At 38.5% G+C, this 25,183-nt stretch overlaps 2 protein-coding genes across 2 annotated transcripts in view; one reads left to right on the top strand and one right to left on the bottom strand.

Annotated features, from left to right (window-relative positions):
- DSC1 (desmocollin 1) overlaps positions 1-25,183 on the top strand; it is a 265,006-nt gene that overhangs the window by 58,540 nt on the left and 181,283 nt on the right. The window lies entirely within an intron of this gene.
- Positions 1-25,183, bottom strand: part of DSG4 (desmoglein 4) — a 37,158-nt gene that overhangs the window by 7,012 nt on the left and 4,963 nt on the right. The window contains exons 2-12 of the mRNA XM_010977216.3: positions 19,189-19,224; positions 17,548-17,679; positions 15,615-15,770; positions 15,101-15,245; positions 12,788-12,954; positions 12,314-12,448; positions 11,274-11,459; positions 6,907-7,178; positions 5,520-5,659; positions 2,730-2,957; positions 875-1,171 (exon numbers count right to left, since the gene is read on the bottom strand). Coding sequence (XP_010975518.3) covers positions 875-1,171; positions 2,730-2,957; positions 5,520-5,659; positions 6,907-7,178; positions 11,274-11,459; positions 12,314-12,448; positions 12,788-12,954; positions 15,101-15,245; positions 15,615-15,770; positions 17,548-17,679; positions 19,189-19,224 — 1,894 coding nt within the window. The remainder of the gene's footprint in view (positions 1-874; positions 1,172-2,729; positions 2,958-5,519; positions 5,660-6,906; positions 7,179-11,273; positions 11,460-12,313; positions 12,449-12,787; positions 12,955-15,100; positions 15,246-15,614; positions 15,771-17,547; positions 17,680-19,188; positions 19,225-25,183) is intronic.

Below are 25,183 nucleotides of genomic sequence, written 5' to 3' on the forward strand. Positions count from 1 at the left end.
AGAAGGCCTAAACATGCCGAAACTTGGGTCTCATCTTGAGTCCTCCTGCTGGGGCTGAGTAACTTTTTAAGACCTTCAGGTGATCCTGACATGCAGCTAGGCTTGTGAACCATGGGCTTAAGGTAAACTGACACCTCTTCTTGCTTGCTGTAACCATGCTGTGGGAAACTCTCTCATACCATCATGATAATCACTCATGATCTCTGTATGGCCTTGAAAACTCAAATCATTTTAAGAAAGTCAGTTGCCATTTTTTCATGCCTCAAAATGATAGTGTTTTAGTTTCTACTTATTCACTGAAGCACATTCATGTTATAGTTTGAAGGATTTAGTTATATTTAACTTTAAATCCAGTTTTTGATTTCCACTAAAATCCAAGTATTGCAAGGACAACCTAAAATGCATTTCTCTTCTGATGATGTACATGTTTTAAAAAAATGGTACAGGGAGAGGAGCACCCTTTTTGAAATGTTTGCTTAGGGACTTTACCATTCCTTTGATTATTATTTTAGGGTTTATTTGTATGATTATTTATAATTTATATTATTGTGATTATGATTGCCTTTGATTTTTCCTCTGATTCCTTTGCTGAAATTTTCATCATAGGATTGTATTATATCCTCTGCTTGTATTATACTTAGGGATTTGAGTGTATTTCCACTCTTTATGACCCTCACTAACCCTAGACTTCCTTAGCTATCATTATTGAACAGGTACATGCCCTTATCAGTCCTATTGCTTATTTCCGAATTTCCGCAAAAATTGCTACGGGTACCAAAAAGAAATGGCCAGATGATCATAGTCATTGCAGTGAACCTGGTTACATTCTTATTTTGAGGAACTGCTGAAAAGAAGGATTTAATCCAGTACTTACGAAGCAGTAGTAAGACACCCAGAACGATCATGCCAATCCCTGTAGGTCCGAGACCAACATTTGAACCCTCAACGTGGTCGTCAGTGACAGACACACCAGTAACGGAGCTGCCGTCCCCGGTGCTGATGCCCGTGGTACCCGCGTACAAGCACATGTGGTTGCTGTCACAATCGCAGGCCAGTAACTGCAGAATCTGTGGCAATTCGCATGCTCGGTTGAAATTGTCCTTCACCAGGATTGGGATTTCGTAATATGAGGGATATAAAGTCTGCTCAGCTGTCAGGATTGCGGAAGTAGCTGAGAGGAAGAGAGGGAAGAGAAAATAATAACAATTTCTTGGGGGTAACCCTCCCTAATAACCAAGACTAACTTAGGGCCTGATTTTTTTTCATGCTCCTTTAATCTTAGAGCACCTGTACTTAAAAAAAAAAATTAACACATAATTAATTTTTCAGTACTTTTTCTTGCTAGATTCTTATTTCTACAAAGCAGGCTGGGATCTGATACTTATTTCCAGAGCAACAATACTTGGCATATAGTATGCACTCAATAAATGTTTGTCCAATGAATGAAGAGTATTGAGCTGAAAGGAAATATTGGAAGTCTTCTATTTAGGATTACAGTTTACAAATACCCTTCTTAACACTGTGGTTTATCTCTTTTTCAGAATTTTTGCTGCCCTATCATTTAAAATTATTCCAATAACTGTTATTTTCCTAATTATTTGTGCTACCATTGCCTGTTGGTTTTTATGGAAACTATTGCTTAAAACATAGGTTGAAATTTATTTATTGACCCGAGAAGGGTTTAGAGATGATTTGCACCTCAATCATGAATAGTAATTGATTGATCCATAAGACTCAATTATTATTATTATTATGGGTTATTACTTTCCATTAGCTCTATGACCAGCCAGCTATGTCTACCAAAATGTAACCTGTGCACAAAATAAGAGTTGAATAAGGCAAAGCCATAGCCTGTTAGGTGGAACTTTATTCCGTTTTTCACCACCAATGTTGAAACAGGACCCTAAGAATATTCTTTCCAAGGTGATTATATTTTTTACTGGCAAATCTATAATATCACTTGAATACCTTTATGAATCTTGATGTTGAACATTTTTTCTTATATTTTTATAAGAAAAAATATAATGATATCTAGGATCTGAAAGAGGAAAAGGTGGTTAGCAATTATTTAAGAATAGCATATTGGGATTTGTAGGGAAAGGTGAATTCAGAGTTGTCTTGATTTTAATGGAATTCCTTCAATGTGCTTAGCTTTTCAAAATATTGAAGTGGTTTTGTGGAAATGAGCTGAAAGGTTTTGTGGTGAGAACAGGTCGCCTAATTTCCTCCTTTGACTAAGTCTTTCATGGTGGAATTTTTTTTTCTGGCATTATTTTAGGATGAATCAAGCTTGGTGGCCTCAGAGAGGTGGGTTTTCCCTCTCACTTTGGGCTCTGTAGCATGCCCCCCACATCCTACCACCCCCTCCCCGAAGTTTTTCCTGTTTCCTCAAATGAATAAGAGATTAGGGAGCTACTGTAGCCCAGACTAGGTTCTCTGATAACGTTTCATTTTCTGTTATACATTTGGCATCTCAGGAAAAAGAACCCAAAATATATAAAGTGTTATATTACCTGAGACTTAGTCTCCATTTTTTTTTAAATCAATATCAGGCCTTCATTTTAAAGTAGCAGCAGTTAGCACAAACACACACACTACTATGGGATCTTTACATTCTTCATGGAAATAGAGATGGAAAGCATCATTAATTACTACAGGACTTGACTAATTATTTGGTAATTGTTTTTACTTTTGGCCTTAAAGTATGAGCAACTGTGCATTCCACTTACCATTTATTGATCTGATGTCCCAGCTGTCAGCTGTCCCTGGGGGTTGATCCACAACACAGAAGGTAAAGGGAGACCCGTAAGGATGATCATCCATGCCTGTTGCAGAGATAAGGATGGATGGAGAGGCAATGCAGATGGTTTCCCTTTCCGCAACAATGACTGGACAGTAATCGTTGACATCAGGTACTTCGATACATATGGTCCCCGTGGCCGTTTTCCCAGAGCCATCTGAAACAGCAAAACATACCAGGTGTTGGGGTAAATGGTGTCAGGGAGAAACCTCTTTCGTATATCCCATGATGATGCCACAGCATGGAGGAAGAGTCTGAATGACTCCTGAGATGGTGCACAGTGCGTTCTGCCTACTTCGGTCTCCTGAGGCCACTCTTGTCTTTTCATTACCTTCCGGCCACACTGGCTTCTTTTCAGTTCTTTGAACAAGTTCTTTCTTAACCAGAACTCTTGCACATTCTGTTCACTCTTCCTAAAATGTTTTTCATCCCTGTTTCATTCTGCTAACTCCTACACACCTCAGGACGCAAAGTTAAATGTCCTTCCTCGGAGAAGGTTTGCTCCTTTCTCTTCCCACTCTGTCCCCCCAAATGAGACCCCTCTTGTCCAGCTTAGAGCCTTCCATTCTAGACACTTATTGGGTCCTGTGTTTGTGGAAATAACTGCAATTGAAATTAAATAATTGTTTGTGTATTTTTTTCATGCTTTCTTGTTGTTTAATTCCATCCATTTAATGCTCCCTGAAATGACACTTCTGAAAACAAATACAGATCCATTTGATTTTTTTCACTAAACCATTTGAAAAACATTTGGGGTTAGTATATTTTATTTAAAGAGGCAGAGGACCAAGAAATAAGAGTCTGGGCTTTTAGCCCACTTTGCGACTTTATGTTAAATAATTATTTTGTTTTTAACTTGCAAAGAGACTTCACTTGCAAACGAGTTTTCTCATTTGTAAACTAGAAAGTTATTATCTCTAGGTATTTCGCTAGGTCATTTTTTGAGAAGTTAATAACTGTCTTTTAACGATGTTTTCTGTGTGCCTAAGTGGGAGAGCCATTAAGTTAATTGAATGGTAACAGACCAGGAGCCTACTCCTATCCTACATGATTTTGTGCAATACGTTCTAATACCTGACTTGGCATTGGACTTTCTGGACTTGGTCTCATTAGAAAGACACCAGATTATCCCATGGATTGTGTTCTGTGTTATTCTCTGATCCTCTGGAACTTCCTTATGGCCTGGTGATGTGACAAGCCCTCAGCTCAAGGTATTGTTGACAGCATCTGCCCCCCACCTCCCCTGCCGATTGCATTTGCCTCTTCACCTGGTGGCCCAGCATCCTTGAGCAAACTTATCTGGACCGTCTGGATGGCTTGCGCCAGTGCAGATCCTCTGCTTAGGTGAATAAACAATGGCCCTTGTTTTCAGGTTTCTGTGGATACATTTTGATTATTGTTTCCTCTTTATTTACTTGAAATGACCGATTTTTTATTCTAGTTTTTGGAGATTTTCACATATGACCCATGCACAAACATAGGCTGTGATCAGTCTGGCTAGAATTCACTGTAGGAACAGGCCTTCCGGAATACTGATAATAAATAAGACTGTAATATTTACATAACTGACCCAGATGTTGACAGTGACACTCACAGGATGAAGACCAGAATGTGTGGCTGTAATTGCTTGGGTATTTTCATGGTTTCTTTTTCAATCTTGTACGCCCATTTATGTTTTTCTTTGTTTGGCTATTATAAAGCTCGGATATAAACTTAATGCAAACCCACAATATGTATCTTCTATTAGGTATGTATCTGGGACTTCTATTTTTCCCCTTCCTTCCTGGTTGCTGATCTTCCTCTGTTGTTTTGGTTTGTAGTAGCTTATTTGCTAGTCACAGCTCCAGAGAATCATCATCTATTGCTAAATTTTTTTTTAACAATTTCACACTTTTATTTTTATTTTATTTTTTTAAGAGGGGATGGTAATTAAGTATGTATGTATATGTATGTATGTATGTATGTATGTATGTATGTATGTATGTATTTATTTATAACAGAGGTACTGGGGATTGAACCCAGGACCCTGTGCATGCTAGGCATGCACTCTACCACTGAGCTATACCCTCCCCTTCTATTGCTAAATTAATATTGCTACTCGCTGAGAGGAATGCTTAATAGATTTTCCCACATGAGCAATAGCTCAGTTATAAGTTAATTCAGTGCCTTTGCACTTATGGCTTTCATTTTGGGGCTTATATTTGGAATAACCTTGTACTTTCTTCATCTTTAACATTTTACTTTGGACAACACTCACACAGGCCTCTCTTTGTAGCTCAGCTTTAGTGGCTTTAAAAAATTATACTCTTTGTGATACTGCCTTTCCCACAGGTCACACCTAAGTGAATTTTGTGTACACCTCATAGCACTGTAAGTAAACATTTCTAACATACTCTACAAGTTGATCAACCATCTCAAGAGATGAGGTCATAAGTAGAAACCGAATTTTATTTATATATTTTAACTCCCATGCTTCACATTGTAAGTCACATACCATTCTTTTTTGGAAGTAGGTGAAATAAATTATGACTTAAATATAAATTATGGTTATAAGGATAATGAAATCAGTTCTTGACCTAAGGTTTTGAGAACCTTCTATAAGTCTTAAACCAACAAATCATGTTTTATTTGAGTTGATCTAATATCAACATTAGAATAATATTTGTATTTAATGTAATACTAGTAATTTTATTAAAATATTGAAAATGAAGTTTCTTACCATCTATAGCCAGGATCTCTGCTGTGTATATCCTATTGGTAATATATTTTGACTTCCTGTCAAATTCCCTAGAAAATTGTATCTCACCAGTCCTTGAATCCACTTTTAACCAGTTGCCTGCATCATGTCCTATGATATACCTGTTTTAAAATAAATACATTCATCATTTGCTTATATGAAAGTTAATCATTTTAAGCCACACATGTTAAATTTATATACAGTGCTTGCATACTTCATAGGGATAACTGACTTTGTTTATAAAATGTATAGACAATAAAATTTCAGTATTGAACATATTAATGCACAGATTCACAACAGAATTTTATCGTTTCGTAATTCTTACTCTGCTGTCTCTTAATATAATTGTTAATAAGATGTATGAGTTTATTTCAGGTCTGTTTATGAAATCACAGCACTGTGTATTAAGGGAATATGCTTTATTCATTTTCGCATGTGGTATGCTTTGTTTTTCCTAGATTTTAAGGCATATTGGTTGCAGAGCACCTCATTGTTGGCTTGTTAGGGGTTGTGGTACCATCTAGTCAGCTTGTATATATGGGTTTTAGTTAATATAATGGATTCAAAGTCCTTGGCCTTATCAGAAGAAGATCTGGTCTCTGACCCAGGCACAAATTCAAATGTCCAAGGCACTCATCTGATATATCCTTTCCTCTGATAGACTTCGTAATTCTTGTTATCTGTCAATTTATTAGCTAATAAGTTCTCAAAACTATTAATATCAGAAGTAATTTATAAGTCAGTAGACTTTGTTCACTTCAAAAATATTGGGAGGAAGAGAGACAAGGAAATAATGTAGAGAACACTTATTTCACTACAGTTATTTTTCAGAATACCTTAAATAGATCTAATTCTATTTTTCCAATTCTGATTCTCTTTATGCACATCAAATTTCTGAAACACCTGTGTTTCAGCTTCTTTTTTTGGTCATCTTAGTTCAAGAAAGGGATTGAAATTAGCCCCAAAGTCATTAGATAAAAGGTTTTAAGGAAAAAAAGCATTGACTCATCTTTTATGATGTCTTAGCATTTATAATGTGGTTTAATCATCCCGCATTCAGGGTGGTACAGCTGGGCACAAAAGATCAAAGAACCTCACAGAGCAACTGTAGGTGGCTCTTTGATCTTACATTTGCTCCCCGGACACAATTACCCTTTTAACTAGTTGGAGCCCTCATTGCTTCTAAAACACTACTAAAATTCTGAAAAAAATGTTAATGCCACAATAGTTTTCTAAAACAAACAAACACGAAAAGCAAAGCAGAACCCCCGAAGTATTTTAACCCACGGACACTAGCACGTACTACGTGAATCAACACAGGACAGAACCGTGCTTTATCACATTAACATGAGTAAGATGTTTGCAGTACCTGACATTTGTTGCAGGACTTCCTGTATCCAAATCGATAGCCGTATATGTGCCAAGCACATAATTCGACAAGGAATTTCCTCTTAGTCCTTCTCGCACACTGAAGGTCATAGAATCTGGATGAAATGCGGGTCCTTCTCTCACATTAACAACCTGAATCCTCACGGGGGTTGAGTGCATTTGGAATTGAGAGGCAACTGAGTGGTGAAAGTCAGCTTGGTTTTTAACCCCAATACTAAGGTAAATATTAGGCATTTGTTCATAATCCAGCATCTGAAATGACAGAAAGTAAAAAATTCAGAAATAGCAAAAGGAGTCTCTTGATATAATAAGAAGCATGATAAAAAAAGCAGCATACTAGAATAAAGTCCAGGAACCGTGCAGTTCAGATCTTAAATTGATAAGATTTTATTTATTATTGCATTAGCTATTTCAGACATGTTATTTCCTTTATCTTTTGGCATAATCAGGTACATGCGTCATTTCAGCCTGTGACTCTAAATTGGACTCCAATATTGGAGTTTTGAACATCTTACATAAAGCCTTGGAATGGAAGGTGATTTTTCTTTCCAAATGAAGTGTTTATGAAAAATAAAAAGTAAGCTTGGAATGAAATTAAAATGTTCACAACTATTGAATGAATAAATAGTATCCAGGTTTTCCTTTGTAGAATTCATATCTGAGAATATCTTGAAAGTACAGTCAGAGAGTAAATTAGTCAAGATATATGATGTCATTGAACATGTAATTTAAAAAAATGGTGCAAACAACTTCTAAAGGAGAATCCATGACCATTGTAGTCAGCCCTAAACTTTAATTTGATTGAGCTGGATCTGGTGGACAAGAAGGCTTCTTCATAGGGGACATTCAAATAAATGCCTTGCCCAGAGAAAAGTCACCTTTGAGATGGGCCCTTTTGAATAAGAGATGAATAGAGTCTTTTGATCCAGAATGATTGATGTGGTGACATGAAAAGTCACCACCAATGATTCAGCACAGAGCTGAATATGAACTGTGAACTCAGAAATGGATTTTCAATGGAAGAGATCCCTTTTCTACAAGTGAAAAAGCACTTGGAAAAAAAAGTACTGGGCACCACTGAAAAGTGCTCTGGAAGCTAACGTAAGCATCACTTGCAACACATTTACCAACAGTAGAAGTTAATAAATCATTGATTAGAATTATTGTAAAAATAGAGAACCAATATTTCTTTGCTAGAATCCCAACTGGGTAGCATTTTGCTTTTTCTTCTCAATGTTGAAGTGAATGTGTACATACACACCCGCCCTCTCCCTCATGAGCTTATATTGTTTGTTAGTAATCCATATATATTTATTGATAAATACCAAAATAAAGTTATTATTGACAAAGAGATTTTTTTACTTTCCTAGAGATTTTCTCTTGTTAAACTACAGTGCAAGGGCTGATTGTAGGGAGGGGCAGCACTGCTGGGGTTCCATACAGAAGAAACAGGTTAATTATGGACAATACTGGGGAGTTGGTGGGGAAAAGGAGAAAGTTTGCTAACCTAAGGATACCACAACCCCGAAAGAAGCAATGCTTCTAGAACAAAGGTAAAATCACTAGGATGGATCCATTAGCTTTTCTGTTCATTCTTGTAAGTGGGATGGTATCTGGAGAAGAAGGACCATGTCTCAGTTAACCTTCGTATCCCTGGCACCTTTCGTTTTTCAAATGTGAGTTGAATTGAATCATTTGTAATGTCCACAGACTAAGAAAAGGCTTACAGAAATCTTAGTCAAAAGCCTATGACTTAGGGGTCAGTTCCCACAAGGTTAAGTGGTAGCTTGAGTGAAAATGGTCCAAGGGGACATTAACGACCTCACTCCAAATGCTAAATCCTGGGACAATTACACATGCATTTTCTAAATACATTGTTCTTTTGGCTATATGCTAGCACACATACTAAGGTTTTAAATTTCATTTTAATTAGCCTTTCCACATTATTTTGATGTTTGTAAGCATTTTTTTTCTGCTCTCTTTAAACAACTTGGGAAGTTATCATCCAGGAAAAAAAGATACTTTGTCTGCACAACATCTAATACTTGACCAAGTTTTCATGAAATTGAATTTCCAGTAATTTTGGGGGGGCAATAAATTAAGTATATCTTTAAAAGACTTTCAGCTCTCACAGAGGACACATTATATAAGTCATAGGTAGTGCAGTGCCTGAGTTACGAACATTTCTTTTTCATTTTTATAATTTGTAGAAATGATGAAGTCTGCAGTCAAGCTCAGTGACTCCCATTTGGGTGAGAGCTGCAGTGTCAGTCAATGTCATTATCAACACCGTCCTCAAAGTTTTGTGAGTCTCTACTAATCTTCTGGACTCGGGGTCAAGTGCTAGGGGTGGAAAAGAGAGTTAGGTCAAGTTGTTTATGCCAAGAGATTTTTTTTTTTTTTTGCTATTATTCTAGTAGCTTACGAGGTAAATCAATAGCAAAGGGTAGTTACATATTACAAGATAATATACAAAGTCAGTGATGAAGTTGGTAAGAAGATAGAATTTTGATAGAAATTTTTGATGAAATTCTGATAGAAGTCAGAATTTCATGACGTGTCTAGATCTTGATTTTTAACCAAGATGCGAGGTTGAACAAATTCTGATCTCTGGGGAAAACACTCGACTAACTAATTTAATAAGGTGGTAGGTGACGCCTTGTCTCTCTTTTCCTAGCCATGTTACATTTGGCTCTTAATCCCATGCCCTCGTTTTCATTTTGACTGCTGTTGCCTTAGATCAGGTCCCTAGCCCCTCAGGACTTAATATAATGATTATTTTCTTTACCTTAATCTTTCTGGAGTTCAGCTCATAATGTTACTACTATTTAAAAATATATCCCAAAGCTTTTCTTGGTCTATAAGTAGGGGTTGGTGAATTTTTTTGGTTAAGGGCAGAGAGTAACATTTTAGGCTTTGGAGGTCATATACAGTTTTCATCTCAAGTATTCATTTGAGCCATTAGAACGTGGAAACAGCCATAGGAAATACATTCAAATGAATGAGTGTGGCTGTGTTCCAATAAAACTTTATTTGCAAAAAGGTGGCAGGTCAGATTTGGCCTGTGAGGCATAGTTTGCTGATTTCTGGCCCAGAGCAGTATTTCTCTAACAGGAAGGTCATCGCACATTCTTAAAAGAGTCCTTGTACTCTCTCAAGGAATTTTGAAATTTTATGTGTTCATCTGAATGACAGTTTTAAAAAGTATACATAGATATTTTCCATAACTTTGGCGACCACCTCGTAGGTGAATAGAATACACTGCGCGATTTCAGTGCTTGTGGTTGTGTCTTGAGGTAAAGTAGTAATGCTTTATTTGCGCCAAACAATTGCAAAAAGAACAGAGAAAAACTCAATATTTATATGATATGTTTGCATTAGATGAAGGCTAAATGGCTTCTAATTTACTGTGTGAAAAGAAGTTTCACAATAACTGGAATAGAGAAAAGTGGTAACAGAATTAATAATTCACAGTTCACAGTGTCTGCTAAACTCAATGTGTGCATGGATCTATTAGTGTAGATTTTCAGAGCTATATGTTCTGTTTATGTTGTTAGTAGTAATTTTGTTTGGGAAAAATTGATTTCCCTTATTACATTAATGCTAATTTGAATCTTACTGGTTTGTAGTTTTGTTTCTAATTTGGATTTTTAGATTTTATTGCTGTCCACAAAGTAAAAGCATGCAGTAGTTTAAGAAAAATTAATCTGTAGGAAAAAGTCAAAGCTTATAATCCAGTTTTCAAGATTCTCAGCAGACAGACCCCCACTCAGCATCTCTGTTCTTGCATCTTATTGCTTCCCTCCGTGAGTACTCCGCTGCAGCCCCACGGAGCCACTCACCATGCCCTGAACGTGATTTTCATTTTCTCACCTCTGTGTGTTTGCTCATTTCATTACCCACATTAGCAATCCCAGTTATAAGGTCTTGCTTAAACCTTATTCCAGGAATGAAGCCCTTTCAGACACACCTAGTTCAGAAGGATCTCACCTCAGTAATTATTTCTTATTTCACCCATTTGGCCATTAATTATGTTTAATATCATAACATCTATACTACTATTTATTTTGTTTTTAACTCACGTTATTTTCTAGTTTGGGAGAACTTGCCTTGTCTTCTCAATTGGTTATTGGGCATTGTGAGAACAAAACAGCCTTCTTATTTCTCATGGTAATAAATACTGCATTGCTGGGCTGGGAGTCTCAGACTGACACAGTCTGAGCTCGCCCAGGGCTCTTGTCCACATAAATACTCTTCCGGGTTATGGAGTGTTTGTCGTAGGCACATTCTATCCCCGAGTATTTTAACCCTTCTTTGGAAGAAAATATTGCAGATCCCAAACTGTACCTGGACGACTTTCAAAATCCCTTCATTGGTTCGTGGATCTGTTTCAATATCAAACCAATTCCCATCATTTCCAGAGAGAATTAAATATTTTGCCAACCAATTGTCAGTGCCTTCTTCATCCAGATCAATTGCTTGGAATCGTATCAGTTCCGAACTTAAACAATTCTCTTCAATACTTGCTGAGTACTGAAATGACATGGATCAATTTTATTATCAATGAACTTTCAAGAGGAAAGATATTTACTAATACATAATTATCATTTAAAATACTAACAGCAAACGATGCCAATGATTTTTGCATCAGCCATATGTCCAATCAGAAAATATAAGAATAAAATGATTGTAAGATAATAAAACTTATTTTCTTGTGCTGTATGTGAAATCAAGGTCAGACTGGCACTTTGTTTCATTTTTCTTGCTTATTTTAAAATTTCCTTAAGTTACTCCCTCCTTTTATGTGAAGGGCTGGATAGTAATTATATTAGGCTTTGTGGGCCAGAGAGTTTGTGTTGCAACTGCTCATTTCTGCTACTGTGGGATCAGAGCAGCCACAGACCATACGTGTAGGATGAATACAGCTGTGGCCCCATGAAACATGTTGGACTTTTTTTTTTTTTTAACCAAAACAGGCACTGAGCCAGCTTTGGCCCTGCTGTTTTTGATTTTATGCTTCTTTATGCCTAAAAATGAACATGGAAATTGAGAGTGTTTGGGACCCTTATAGAATTAATTCAGCAAATTGTCAGGCATAGAAAGATACATCAATGTTGCTTCATGATTCTCAGAGTTATATTAACAAATTTCCCCATTTCTGTGAGTAGAAAGCATGGGGAAGACAGTCTGTGCTTTCACAGAGGAGATTTGCACAGAATAGTGACTCAAAGGCAAACGTGCACTGTTAACGTGTTATCATTATACAAGAAGACGTTCCAGGGTTTATACAGCAAGGCTGAGCACATCCATACATGTAGCAGAACCAGCCTCACGAATTTGTGGGAAAGCAAATCCATGGAAAAAGGATTATAAGAGTATCAACTTACGAAAGTTTTCTCCAACATGGGGAAATTATCGTTGACGTCTAAAACCTTGATTCTACACTCGCACTCAGAGGACAGTCCGTCTGTAGCTCCGTCCCGATCCGAGCCCCTCACAAGGAGGTTGTACATGCTGTGTTGCTTCAGATGGAAAAGAATTTTAAGACAGTTCTTGTTTTGAATAAAATTCAACACATTCTGATTATTACTCCATTTTCTTTTGTAATTTCTACCGTCTTTTAAAACAATTTTTTCTTGTCACAATTTTCATTTAAAAATAATGGTTGGATTATTTTTTACTTTTGTCCTTTAATTGGAGGAAGGGCATACATCTTTGTCTTTTCAAAATTGAATTCCTTTTTTGTGTGTGTGTGTGTTTTAATTTTATTTATTTATTTGTTTGTTTGTTTGCTTCTTTGTTTTAAACATTTTTAAAATTGAATTCCTTATTTTTTAAGATTCATTTACTGAGAACTTTACCTCTCTGTCAAGGAAACTGGACATCGTGCAGACTTCTCCGGTGTTCCTGTTCAGGATGAACATGGGTACACCCGCTGGCTCCTGAGAGATGATCTTATAGGCAATTTTAGAATTCAGATGATTGTCTTCATCTGCATCTGTGGCACTTAACTTTACTACCAGTGTGTCTAGAATGAAGATGGAGGTGAAGAGTGTTTGAGACTCTGTTAGAATCAATTCAGCAAATTGTCAGGCAGAGGAAGAAAGAGTCGTCAGCCTTCTGAATTCCATGAAAATATATTACCATAACTTTCAGCTACACCAATTATGAAAATAATGGTAGTTTGCGTCTATAAAATCCTTTACCACTTATAAAGTACTTGCACGCCTTAAATGGTTAATTAGCAAGATACAGTAATTTTTAAAAAATCAATAATCTCTATTTATCTTAAAAAATTTACTTATTAATTTATTTCAAGTAACTATAATAAACTCACTACATGGTTACATAAGTCACATCCTTTTTATAAAAATGAACTATATCAAAGTATCATTTAGTGAGAAGGCTGACATTGTCTCACATTTCTTCAAATATATTTAAAATTAAAAAAATTTTATACAAGTTTTAAAGGTTACTTTCCATTTACAGTTGTTGCAAAATATTGGCTATCTTCCCTGTGTTGTTCAACACATCCCTGAGCCTGTCTTACACCCATAGTTTGTAAAGTAATTAAAGTCATCTTTAATGTGTGAAAAAAAATTCAACAGCCTTTATCACAAAGCTGAAAAACTGATTTTATCAATTTGTTTTTGCCACAGTTTTGTGAAATTATTTTAAAATGCTCAATTAGGAAAGATCATAGCTTCAACATTGCAGGCATTTTTTGAGTACCTATGTTCATTATTTTCACTCATCCAGAAAGCTGAAAATTATTATTGGTTGCCTTTGAAGATAATCATACTTTTACTGACCAGTCAAAAATACATAATGCTGGGAAAAAAGATGTATCTACCGGAAAATAAGGAGTTCCCAGTTATTCACAGAGTTGAAGCACAGGCATCCTGGGCCATTCCCCAAGGACATCGGCTCACAGGACAGATCTCCCAGACTTGGCTGGTTCCTGATGTTTTTCTGCTGCCCAGCCAGCCTTCAGAGTGAGAAATCTAGTACAGAGATCCAGGGACCCACTGAAGAGAAAGAGGCAGGTTTCACAGAACTCCTAGTTGATGAAGGTCTTCCCGGCCTAGTGGGGAGCTCTCCTCCCCTGCGGGACACTAACGAGGCTGAGTAGACCCGGATGTGGGCTTGGGTGTGCGTTTCACTGTCCCTTCCTTCACCAAGGTCGTGCCGAAGTGTGTTTGGGGGAAACAATGATGGACTTTGGACACTCTTTCTGTTTTGCCTCTTTTAGGCAGAACCCTCGCTTTGTCCTCCCATCCTGTGTTACAAAACTTCCATGTTTCTTATTGTCAACAGCACTTTCCTTAGGGGATCTGAAAAAGGGGTTCTCCTGACACCACCCCTCAACCTTTGCCCTTTGTTATCTCTTTCTGTGTTTCCTCTAACATCTCTTGTCTCTTTTTTCCTGCCCACCCCCAGGCTTCTCCATCCTTTCTTTGACTCTCTATAGGGACCTCTAACTTGCTTTTTTCTCACCTGTCTTTCTTTCGGACTTTCTTTTTTCTATTCTTTTCCCCAAAATTTATTTAGACATGTAAGAGCAAGACATAGATGTAAAAGGCGAAGGCATATATTAGAGGACTGGGGGCAGAAAGAGGCAGACGGCATAGAGGGGAGAAGAGAGGAAGTAGCAATATAGGAAAAGCAAAAATGCAGAAAGGAGAAGGGACAGAAAGAAGGAAAGAGAGATGAGTGTGAGAGTTGGAGAATGAATGAAGCAGGATAAAAAAAAAAAATGAGAGAATGGAATGTCACTTGGCTGTGTAGACTTTGAAGACCAGTGTTACCTTTGTGAGTGATCCCATGGCTACAACTGCAGGTGAACCTGTGTGGTTCAGCCCAGAATTTGAGGAATAGACCAGAACAGAGACCATTTCACATTCTTACGTCTTCTCTTCAGTTAGTCATGAGCCCAGTGACCATCTCTGAGGAAGGCGCTAAGCTCCTGACAAGTCATATGTCTAAGGATCCTCCACAAACAAGAGGATGTTTAGCATTTTAGATAATGATTCTTCTCTCAGTCGGTTTTAAGGTAGAGTTTGTGAGGTTTGTTCAAAGTACAAGTTTGCCTTTTTCTGATACTGAAATTACCTGTGTTTTGACCAAGAGAAATAGAGATGGCATAATGAGGGAAGGAGTGTCTTTCTACTTACTGGCATCGCTGTTTTCTTCGATGCTGGCTGTGTACACATTTTGCGTAAAGACAGGGCGATTATCGTTTATGTCCATGACTTTGACTCTAAGCTCAAGAGGCTTTTCTAAATCTTCACCCCGCGAGTTCAGAGCCCGACAGTAGATCTGTGGAAAGTTGGGGGAAAAAGACTGTCTTTCTCCAGCAAAGGAATAAGTAACATGCCTGAAAATATACCAGGAAATGTGCAAAGAGAATGCTCAGTGAATTTTCCCAGTGAATTCAGACTATATTACAGTGATATTACTATATTACAGTAATTTGAATATCATCAAGACATTTGGTCCCATTCATATGCAGCATAACAGAGAATCTTGAACTCTAAACTTATATTTATATGCTTTTCATCTGTCCAAGCCCTTTGTTTGATTTCAGTCTACAGTGTTTTGTCAAAAATAAATATTAGCCCTGAGACGATTTTTTTTTTTAAAAAGGGATGAAGATATGCATAAATCAAAACACACTGCTTGACTTACCAAGAAAAGCGGCGTTATCTCTCTGTCCACCACTGACGTGATGTTGATTTCTCCCGTCCGAGGATTGATGGTGAACACTCCATAGGGCGGTCGATCAATTCCTGCCCCAGAGATGCGGTATGTAATCCTCTGATTCACTTCACAGTCTGATCGGATCTATGAGGAAGAGGACCGGGATGGTCATCTGATTTAGAGCAGATCGTGATCTGCAGAGTGTAGTGAGATGGGAAGGGAGTGGGTCTGGTAGCCAGAAGGGCTTTGGACCCAAACCTGGCACCATGATTTACGCCTGTGTGACGGGAAGATTCACATAGCTTTGCCAAGCACCAGCCTGTATCCTAGCTTTGTTGTGGGGATTGCATGAGGTAACGTGTAGACACTCCACCCCAATTCCTGGCATATGGCACATACGTGCTCCATGCTAGATTTGTTAATTAAGAATACATTGTCAGGGTAGGGGATGGCTCAGTGGTAGAGTGCTTGCTTAGCATACGCGAGGTCCTGGGTTCAATCCTCCATTAAAATAATAAAGAACAAGTAAATTAAAAAAAAAAACAAACTAATTACCTCCCCCCAAAATAAATTTTAGAAAAAGAATACATTGTCCAGTTCTCTGATTTTCTTTGCATCTAGCGAAAGAGTTTGACAGAAGAAATAACCATCCTTACTATTTTTGAAAAGATTGTGTTACGTTTATGTGTACAACTGTCTGGACTTTAGTTAGAGATTTAATAAAAATTATAGATAAAGAAAGCCAGAAGAGAAATACTGTGTTTAGAGGTATTGACAATAATTTTATCAGTTGAAACCTACCATCACTCATTTGCCAAAAAGATTTTATGGAAGATATTCCGTCACATAGGTTTTGTTTGAATCATTTTCTATCTCTTGCTCATAAATTTAAAGAAAGATATTTTAATTTTGAGATCTCACCTGTATACTAAAGATGAGAACACTCAGTAAAATACTGAGATTTGTTGCCCAAATGTCCACAATTAAAGACAGCTGGAAATACAACTTGGATTAGCTCCACTCTAATCCAAAGATCTTATTTATAGAGATGAAAATCCAGGAAATCCCCCAAATGCAAATACAGAGAAAAGAATGTGCTCCCCAAGTGGGACAACATAAAGCTGTAACTGTGAGTTGAAAGGGAACAGTAACAGTTTAAAGCTTTCCCAAAATTTTCCCAAATTTGAAAACTTCTGAGAGAGATTAATCTCTTTTCTTGAGCTGAGATACAGTACTGCTGATGCTTATTATATATATAAAGTTCATTATATGCATTTAAGCTATGTGTACGCGTGAAGCTATAAGGAGAGAATTCTGGAAGATCACACTACTGTGGGTTTCACTAGGGGGGCAAGACAGAGATGCCCAGACAGAGCTAGTGAGGCTGATAATGTGGCCCCATCCTTCCTCAGTCAGTATGTTACACATTCTTCTTTTAACTCTTCTTCCTTATTGATCCCCGTTATTTGGAATCCTTTTTTAAAGACTCTCCTAATTTCTGGATGTAGGAATCTAGCAGGGACTTCTGACATTATCCTTACTTTCTTGGGGAGAATTAATCAATACTGTAGACCCTTGATTTGGGGGAGGGGTAGTCAGATGACTGTTCACCGTACATACACTTCCTGTAACATACACATGTGGGAATAAGCAGACACAAACGAACAGATAAAGCCGGGTTGTGCTGGAGATTCCAGTCTCTCTTCTAGGATCACGCAAGGCCCCTCTGCTCTGTATCGGCTCCTAGAAGGTGACATTCAAACCAGCGCCTCAGCAACAAGAAATCACTCCATGTCCCCCATCTTCCTAAATCACTGTGAGGTAGTGAAGGCTGCAAATGCTCGCAATGTCTGAGGGCTTTCCCGCCCAGCAGAAGCCTTTGTTATCAGCACAGCAGAGCCCTGTTTCCTTCATCACTTACTCTGGCAATCGGATTCCTCTTGGAGTTGTCTTCTCCTTCTCGACAGGCCGCAGCAAACTTGATCCACTCCCGCTTCTGTCTTCTGACCGTTTGCCATTTCGTGGTGCCGTTTTCCATGTCAAATTCTTTCACCTTCAGCAAAAAGTGTTCACAGTTCATACAGTGTTAGAACAGCTTTATTCAGTAAAGACATTTATCCAGCATTGTAAGCTGCACCCAGAAGAAGCCATGGTACTGAATTTGAGGAATAAAGAAAGTTTTTACTAGTTCATAACTCTAGATAGATGTAGCTTGGTCACACTGACCTGCGCCTTCTCTTGGAATCATCTAACTATGTGATTCTAGTGAATCAAATTTCATTAGCCACGTGTGGAGCTCAGAGGGTGTTAAATGGATAATATGTGTGGCTTTTGTTTTTCCAGTCTGTCCTCACCAGGTAAGAGGCTTTGCTCACCTCACCCTCCACTGCTCTCAGACCAGACTTTCTGGTCTCGAGTTTAAAAGATTGCCAGTGTTCCACGTGGCTGCATCCCATGCAAAAGGCAGGTTGTGCTGGTGAGTGGGTGCGTATGCTCACCTAAAAGGGGGAAGATATTTTCCTCTTCTCTTGATAAGGACACTGCTGTGGCTAAGTATCCAAATAAATTATTGCAGGATTAGAAGAAAATTTTAACGGAGTTGATGGTACCTGCAATAATCCATTGGACACCAACATGGCTTCTCGGTGTTGTCCATTTGAACCTCTGCTTACTGGCTGCTTTCCTGTTTGTATTCTTATGTTACTATTGTTGGAGGATGTTTAAGAATTTTGTAGTTAAAGATTTTAGAATACTAAATTCTACATGCGTATGCATACAAATAGAGATTTAAAAAAAATCCTTTGTATTTATTGAGACTTCCAATGTACCTATTGAGACGTAGATTGCTCTGTGTTTGCTTTAGCCAAAGCTTCATAAGTACCACTTTGGGGAAGGAAATGTTCCCTGTGAATGGAGCTTATCCTTTCAAGAATCAAAGCATTTGCCTTCCCCCCCACCCATTTTGATACAACTTCTTGAAATGTACCACATATTCCCTAGCTTGTCAACAAAGATTAGAAAAATAACTTTATTTTCTTCAATGACTTGAGATCATCATCGTAAAAAATTTTAATTGCCCTGCCAGATATAGAAGATAGTAACTTTACTTCCTGAGTCCCACCACTCCAAGTTGGTACCAGAGTCTCTTTTGTTTTACGTAGTTGTGTTGCATATTTTTAATTTTCATTATCTTTCCTTCACTGGTTTACTATCAATTGTCTTTCTTGCTGAAATCACTGTCTGAAAATTCCTCTTCCCATTGTGATATGTTATTTTGCTTCGTTTTCTTTGCTTCAGGTTGGGAAATGTATGACTAAGCTACTAGTGTTCTTTGATAAGTAGGAGTTACTACACCGAGCTGTCACAAACCATGTCTAAAAGCATGGCCACCTGGGAGTGTGGCTTTACTGTGGCTATTTCAGTTTGGCAGTGGTTCTTTCCCTTACCTTTTTTATCTGGACAACTATGGCTTCAAATATTCTGATTTTTGATATGTGAAGCATTACGAAATTCAGTTTTTCTCTTGATTTTAAATTGAGAAAATAGTTTTGTTATACATTACCTCAACGATAAATTCGCTGTTTACTTCCAGCAGCACCTGTTGTGGAAGGCACACTATTAGCATACATTTGCATAATTTAAAGGAAGCAGCATCATAAGACCATTGACAGTGTTCTCTTATTAATTCATTTGTTAAATACACATTTTGTTAATAGTATGGAATAAACATGGGTAGTGCAAAATGAATGATACAGGCTTTGTACCCTCTAAAGGCTTAACCTTTAGGGAAGACAACATGTAACTACAGCCAGGCAGGTTGGAATACGTGCTTCAACTGAGGCACCGATGGGCCCAATGGACAACTCAGGTTAGCAAAGTGAATTCTGGGCAAGCCGCATAGGAGAGCAGGGATTTGAAAGGGGTTCTGGGGGATGAACCTGCTTTGATAAGAGGAATTGAAGAGGAAGAAAATCTCAGCCAGAGTGAAACATGAGCGCAGATGTGAAGGCCCTAAGTTTCAGAGGATATTCTAGAAATGGTAAATGCTACTAGCTGAAAGGGAGAGGAAATAGTCAGGGGACATGACAGAGCAGGTTTGGAATATCAGCTTGGAGGCAGATCTTGAAGTGCTTTATATACCAGACTAAGGAGTTTGGACTTCATTGGACAAAAGCATGGCTTTTAAACATGTCATTGATACCAAGGGAAGGTTACAAGGGAAAAGCACTTGAAGTTGAGACACTTAGGAATTAGGAGTTGCTTAGATAAGACATAGCACTTGAACATCGGTGCTGAAGCGGCACTGGGAAGGGGAGAGGATGGATACGATACCCAAGAACCGATAGGGCTTATGGACTGGGGACCGAGGGGAGGAAGAGTCAGATGATTCCGGTGATGTGAGCTTGGCTTTGTGGGAGAATCCAAGTGCTATTAATAGAAACAGAAATTTCAGCAGGAGAGCATCACTGCAGGGAGATGATGACTGAAGTTTTATTTATTTCAGTGTGTTTCTGAAACTTGGGATAGATGTAAAAGCTAAAGAAGTAGAATTTATCCAAACAGGAGTGCTATTAAAAGTTGAAGGAAATGAGTCTATGACACTGAAACAGTTTAAATGAAATAGGCAGGCAACAGAATCTCATGGGAAAGGCTTATATTTGTGCAGGGGGCAGGAGGAAGAAGTCTAAACGCAGAGGGTGCCGAGAGACTAAGAGAAGAGAGAGATCAAGGGACCAGGGTGGTGGGTGCCCAGCAGATTCCATTAGAGTGAGAATGGTGAGAAGGGGCGGGGCTTGTGGTGGTTGTGGTGGAGCGTTGGTGAGGATGCCGAGTTCAGAAAGGAGAAGAGGTTGGATGAGTGGGTGGAGGAAGAGTAGCAAAAAAGGAGGCAGAACCAGTGTAAGTAGTGAGAAGAAGTTAGACAAAGGGGGAATAGTCAGTGGTTGCTGCACCCTAGCAAGGTGCGAGGAGGAGGGGAATGAGACGGTCATGGGATCTGAACTTAGCAGTCGCTGCTCACTTTTCGCCAGGGGTGTAAGTCAAATGACAGGAGTCAAGGAATGAGTTACTGAGAAAGTGGAGAGAGCAATTGTAGATTACATTTTCGAGTTAGGAGGTAAGAGAACCAAGAGATATGATGCGGTTGAGGATTTAATTGGAAAACCATGACCAAGTATACAGTCTACCGGGAGAGGAAAAGGGGTTTGTGGAGAAAGAGTGACGGCAAGAGAAGGGGGACAGGAAATGGGGGGAGGAGGAAGGAATCAAGGAATAGTGAACAGTTGTGATTAAGAGAGACTAGGAATGGGTGAATCAAAACTGTGGGTAAAAGACCTGACAGTGAGGCAGACTCTTCCTTTGAAACAGTCAGAAGAATGCAATGAAGAGAGAAAGTAATTTGGAAGTGGAATTGCAGGAAAATTACACGCATGCCTATTCCACAGTTTGGCGGAGTTGGAGTGAGCAGGAGTCGGGAGGGGCTGGAGGAGACTGTCCAAGCCCTCTAGGGTCTGCCCGAGGGCAGGTGACAGGAAGCCAGCTCAACACCACGAATCAGAGAGGGGCGGTCAGTGCACCTCGCATTCCTGAGTTAGGGACAACGTGAGCACAGAAGATAAATGATTATCCCGCGGTTGGTGCACGGTGTGAGGCCCAGCTGAGATTAGGACGCAAGAGTAGAATGGGGGCCTGGCTGTTTTGTGCCTTTTCTAGTAGAACCTGGCAACCTGGAAGTGGGAGGAGAAGGAATGGGAGCACCGGGGATTGTTGTCAAGTCCGAGAGCGGAGAGTCAGGGAGATGATCAGTCAGGAGTGTGACTCCAGCGAGTCAGGGAGCTCCAGTGAACTGAGAGGCTAGGGAGAGACTGAAACAGGGGCAGGGGTGCAGAGCGGATTTTGCAGGTGTGAGGAGGGTGTGAGAGGGAAGTGAGGGTATGGGGGGGACTTGGAATGACACTGACTCCAGAAGTGGGGGAAAAGAGATTAGAAATTTGGCAGTAGGGCACGGTGTTTCCTCTTAACTTCCTTTCTCCCCCATGTGAACTTTTATCAGACATTATTAGTAAAGTATCTAGACCTGGAAAAAACGTTTAATATTTAATAGGAGACGGTTTTAATTGGTTGCATAAGGTGTTTTGTTTCATAATAAATATTGCTGTTTGGAGTTTAGATATTTTCCTTGTTAGACACGTAGATGATTCTAGAAGGAATAAGAAATGTAAAAATTACACAGAAGCACACTACTTAGAGATCATCATGGTTAATATTTGGAGAAATTCTTTCAGGCTTTTTTTTCCCCCAAAATACATACTTATACAAGTTGTATTTTTTTTTCTAACCAAAAAAAAATTAGATTACAACACACCATTTGATAACTTGGTTTCTGCACTCAGTTATTAAGGTAAAATTCCATGTCAATGAATGCATAGAGACATTACACATTTTGAAGGTTGCCTTGTGTATCACTTTAGAAGATGTCTTCCACGCAGGTCATCGGGGTACTAGTATAATAGAGAACTGATGGATTCTGAAGTTTAGAGCTGCAGACTAAACTCTGACCCGTGATTCTCAGGCGCTGTCCTCCAGCAGAGGTTAACTAGCAGTGCTGCCTTGGTGGGTGTCAGAAGGCTGGTGAGCTCAGCACACGAGCCCGTGGCTATTAGGAAGGTCTCCCTCCTCGTCCTCACCTCCCTGCTCGTCTCCCTTCTCTCCCTCTCCTCTGCTTCCCCTCTTCTCTTTCTTCTTTTCCCTCTTACTGCTCCTCCTGCCCTTCCTGACATTGGCTCAGTCCTGACCGAGAATCACTAGCCTCACTGCACTGCTAACCCTTAGAGCTGTAATCAGCCCAGCCACCTGACATTGACCGAGGTGGTGGGAGTCCCAGCTGGGGTTCTGCTCGTAATTCGGTCAGCGACGGGGCAGGTAATTTTCTCTGTATCTGGTTTCTACTCCTTACCGGCCTGCAAGGTTGATATTGGATGTACGCAGGGTGGAAACACCCGCTGGAGGATGGACCCAAGTCGCTGATTATTTTTGCTAAATTAATTAAACAAGGAGGCCATTAGACGGAGGTGGTGCTGATGCCATGGCGCCAACCAAAATCTGAGCCTGTAAATGCCGCAGGGTGACCAAGCTGAAACCTAAGGACAGCTGATCGCAGTCAACTAGGCTTTAAGCTGCAGCCAACCAGTAACTTCCTTATTTTGCTTTTGCCTTTTCTCTGTAGAAGTTTTCCCCTCAAATTCCGTTGATGGAGCAATTCCAGCCATTTCTGGTTTGGCGATGCCTGAGTTGAATCAGCTTTTGTTCACATAAATTCTTACAATTTTAATATGCCTCAGTTTATCTTTAAACAATTCATATACTCCATGCCTAAAGCTTCTCTTGAGTCACCTGATATTATTTAACCACATCCCTCTAATTTTGCTTAAACTTTGCTGGCATATAATTGTGGCTTCCGGCTTTGGGAAAATAATGATGTTTGTGTGGACTAATTCTAATGTTGTCTTGCAGAGGTCTTCAAAACTTTTTGCTTATGTAGCCCTAAAGTTTTGTTGAGAAATGATATACTTCTTCAAAATTTTCTGCAATGATATCTAAAAAATTTTGTTATAGTTTAAGTAGCTATAAAAGATGGAATTTAAGAATATGATGAATGTTGATATTTTAAAATAAAACTGTTGTATTACTTTTAAAGGTAGCCAGTAGAATCCAAAAGTTGTAGTCATTTGATGCCCAGTCCCATCCATTAAAAAATAGATGAGGAAGTTCTTCTTTAATAGTTGAAAATTTTACTTCATTTCTATTTCTCCTTGAAATATTTTATTTCCATGTAGTGAAATGTATCCTCTATAGATTTCTCCTAGCGGAATTTATTTTTAACTGTTCAATATATTTTAATGTCTTTTTTAAGGAAAGCTTTTATTGAAGTCTGTCACACTTGTCTGCAACAAAAATGTGAATAGGAATTTTATTTTGTTGGAATTCTACAATTCTGAGGCTCTCAGCATTAAAAATCAATTTCTCCTAGATTGAATTAGCTTTACAATTGTTATGAGCAGCACAATTGATTAAACTATGTGCAAATATGGAATTTTTGATGTGATAGTATTACATAGAGAAAGTAAAATTTTGTCAGAAGCTCATTGCAAAGGGATGGATGAAGCTTTTAAAAAATGAGTTCATGAATAAATATTACTTGCTGCTAGAATGAAACAAGTTTTAGCATCAGTTCTATTTTGTTGGGTTTTGTTTTTCAGTTGTAAGTACTGAGGAAACTTATTCACATAAATAGGTGGATGATCTTGGATTTTTTTAGTAGCAGAGTCGTTATATTCTTTAAACTTATTTTGAATTATATTATTTAAATCTACCAAGTAATTTATCATGACAAATAATTTTAGAATGACCTATTAGCTGACAACTCTATTAGGTCTTATGTTAATTTTGTTGAAAATAAATCCTTGAAAACCATATGACTTTCGCAAAAGGACTCATTATGAGCTTTGGAGTTAATGCTCTTTCTCATTATTAACATTGATATTTTGAATTATCCTGTAGTTTAGTGACCCAGATACTTTTACAATCCACTGCAGTGTGATGTAGTGATATTTGGTGTTGGTGAGAGGCTTTTTTTAGAAGGGATCTGGGAGAGGAGAACAAGCTTGATGCCTCAGGTTTAGGTGCATGCTCAGCAGACTGAAGTAAGGAAAGAATGTGTGTGTGTGTGTGTGTGTGTAAGGGGGCTAAGGATCTAGTAAATGATTCATTTAAAACTATCTGTGCACTTGTACCCTCTGAAGTGCTCATGTATCTCAGGGATATCTGGGTCCTTGTTGAAGACTGTTGTTACAGTAGCAGTTAAGCTGGTATCACGTGTCTTAAATCAGTGTATGTTTCTAAATCAAATAATTTAAATCTCAAAGTGGGTACATAGCCCTACAGTACAGTTTAGCTTCTAAAAAGCAATATGGCGTAGACACAAATACTTGAGACTTGGAGGCAAAAGAACTGAGTATGAGTCTTGACTTGGTTTACCAGCTCTGTGACCTCGATAAATCTCCTAGCCTCTCTCTGATTCAAGTTCTGATCTAAATAGAATAAAAAATGTGAAAGTGATAGGCACAGTAAATGCCCAGTCCATGTATAAAGAGGAATCAGAGCGAAAGAAGAATTTTCCTCTGTGCTTTAGAAGGTATGTTCACAGCATCCCCAACATATAAAAGCACTGGTCAGTCATTTTAAAAGACTTGAAATTAGCCACATCAACCATATTAGTTCTCAGTTTAAAGGGATAGTGGGAGTGTTTTGAGTTTATTTTACCTTTTTCTTGTCCTCTCTACAGAATCCAACTCAGTTTAGAGATAGCAACTATCCAAGGTTGCCCTGAGAATCACTGAATATAAACTCCTTTTCACCCTTTTGCTGCCCCTGACATATTTTTAGAGGTACTTGCAGATGAGGGGCAGAAATAACCTGGAAAGAGGTATTACTGTCTCTGAGCCCTAGTTGATGAGAAAGTTGCCTGTCTTCCTTTTTTTCTTTGGATGTCCTTACCA

Source organism: Camelus dromedarius, chromosome 32 (assembly GCF_036321535.1).
Source record: "Camelus dromedarius isolate mCamDro1 chromosome 32, mCamDro1.pat, whole genome shotgun sequence".
NCBI classification, from domain to species: domain Eukaryota; kingdom Metazoa; phylum Chordata; class Mammalia; order Artiodactyla; family Camelidae; genus Camelus; species Camelus dromedarius.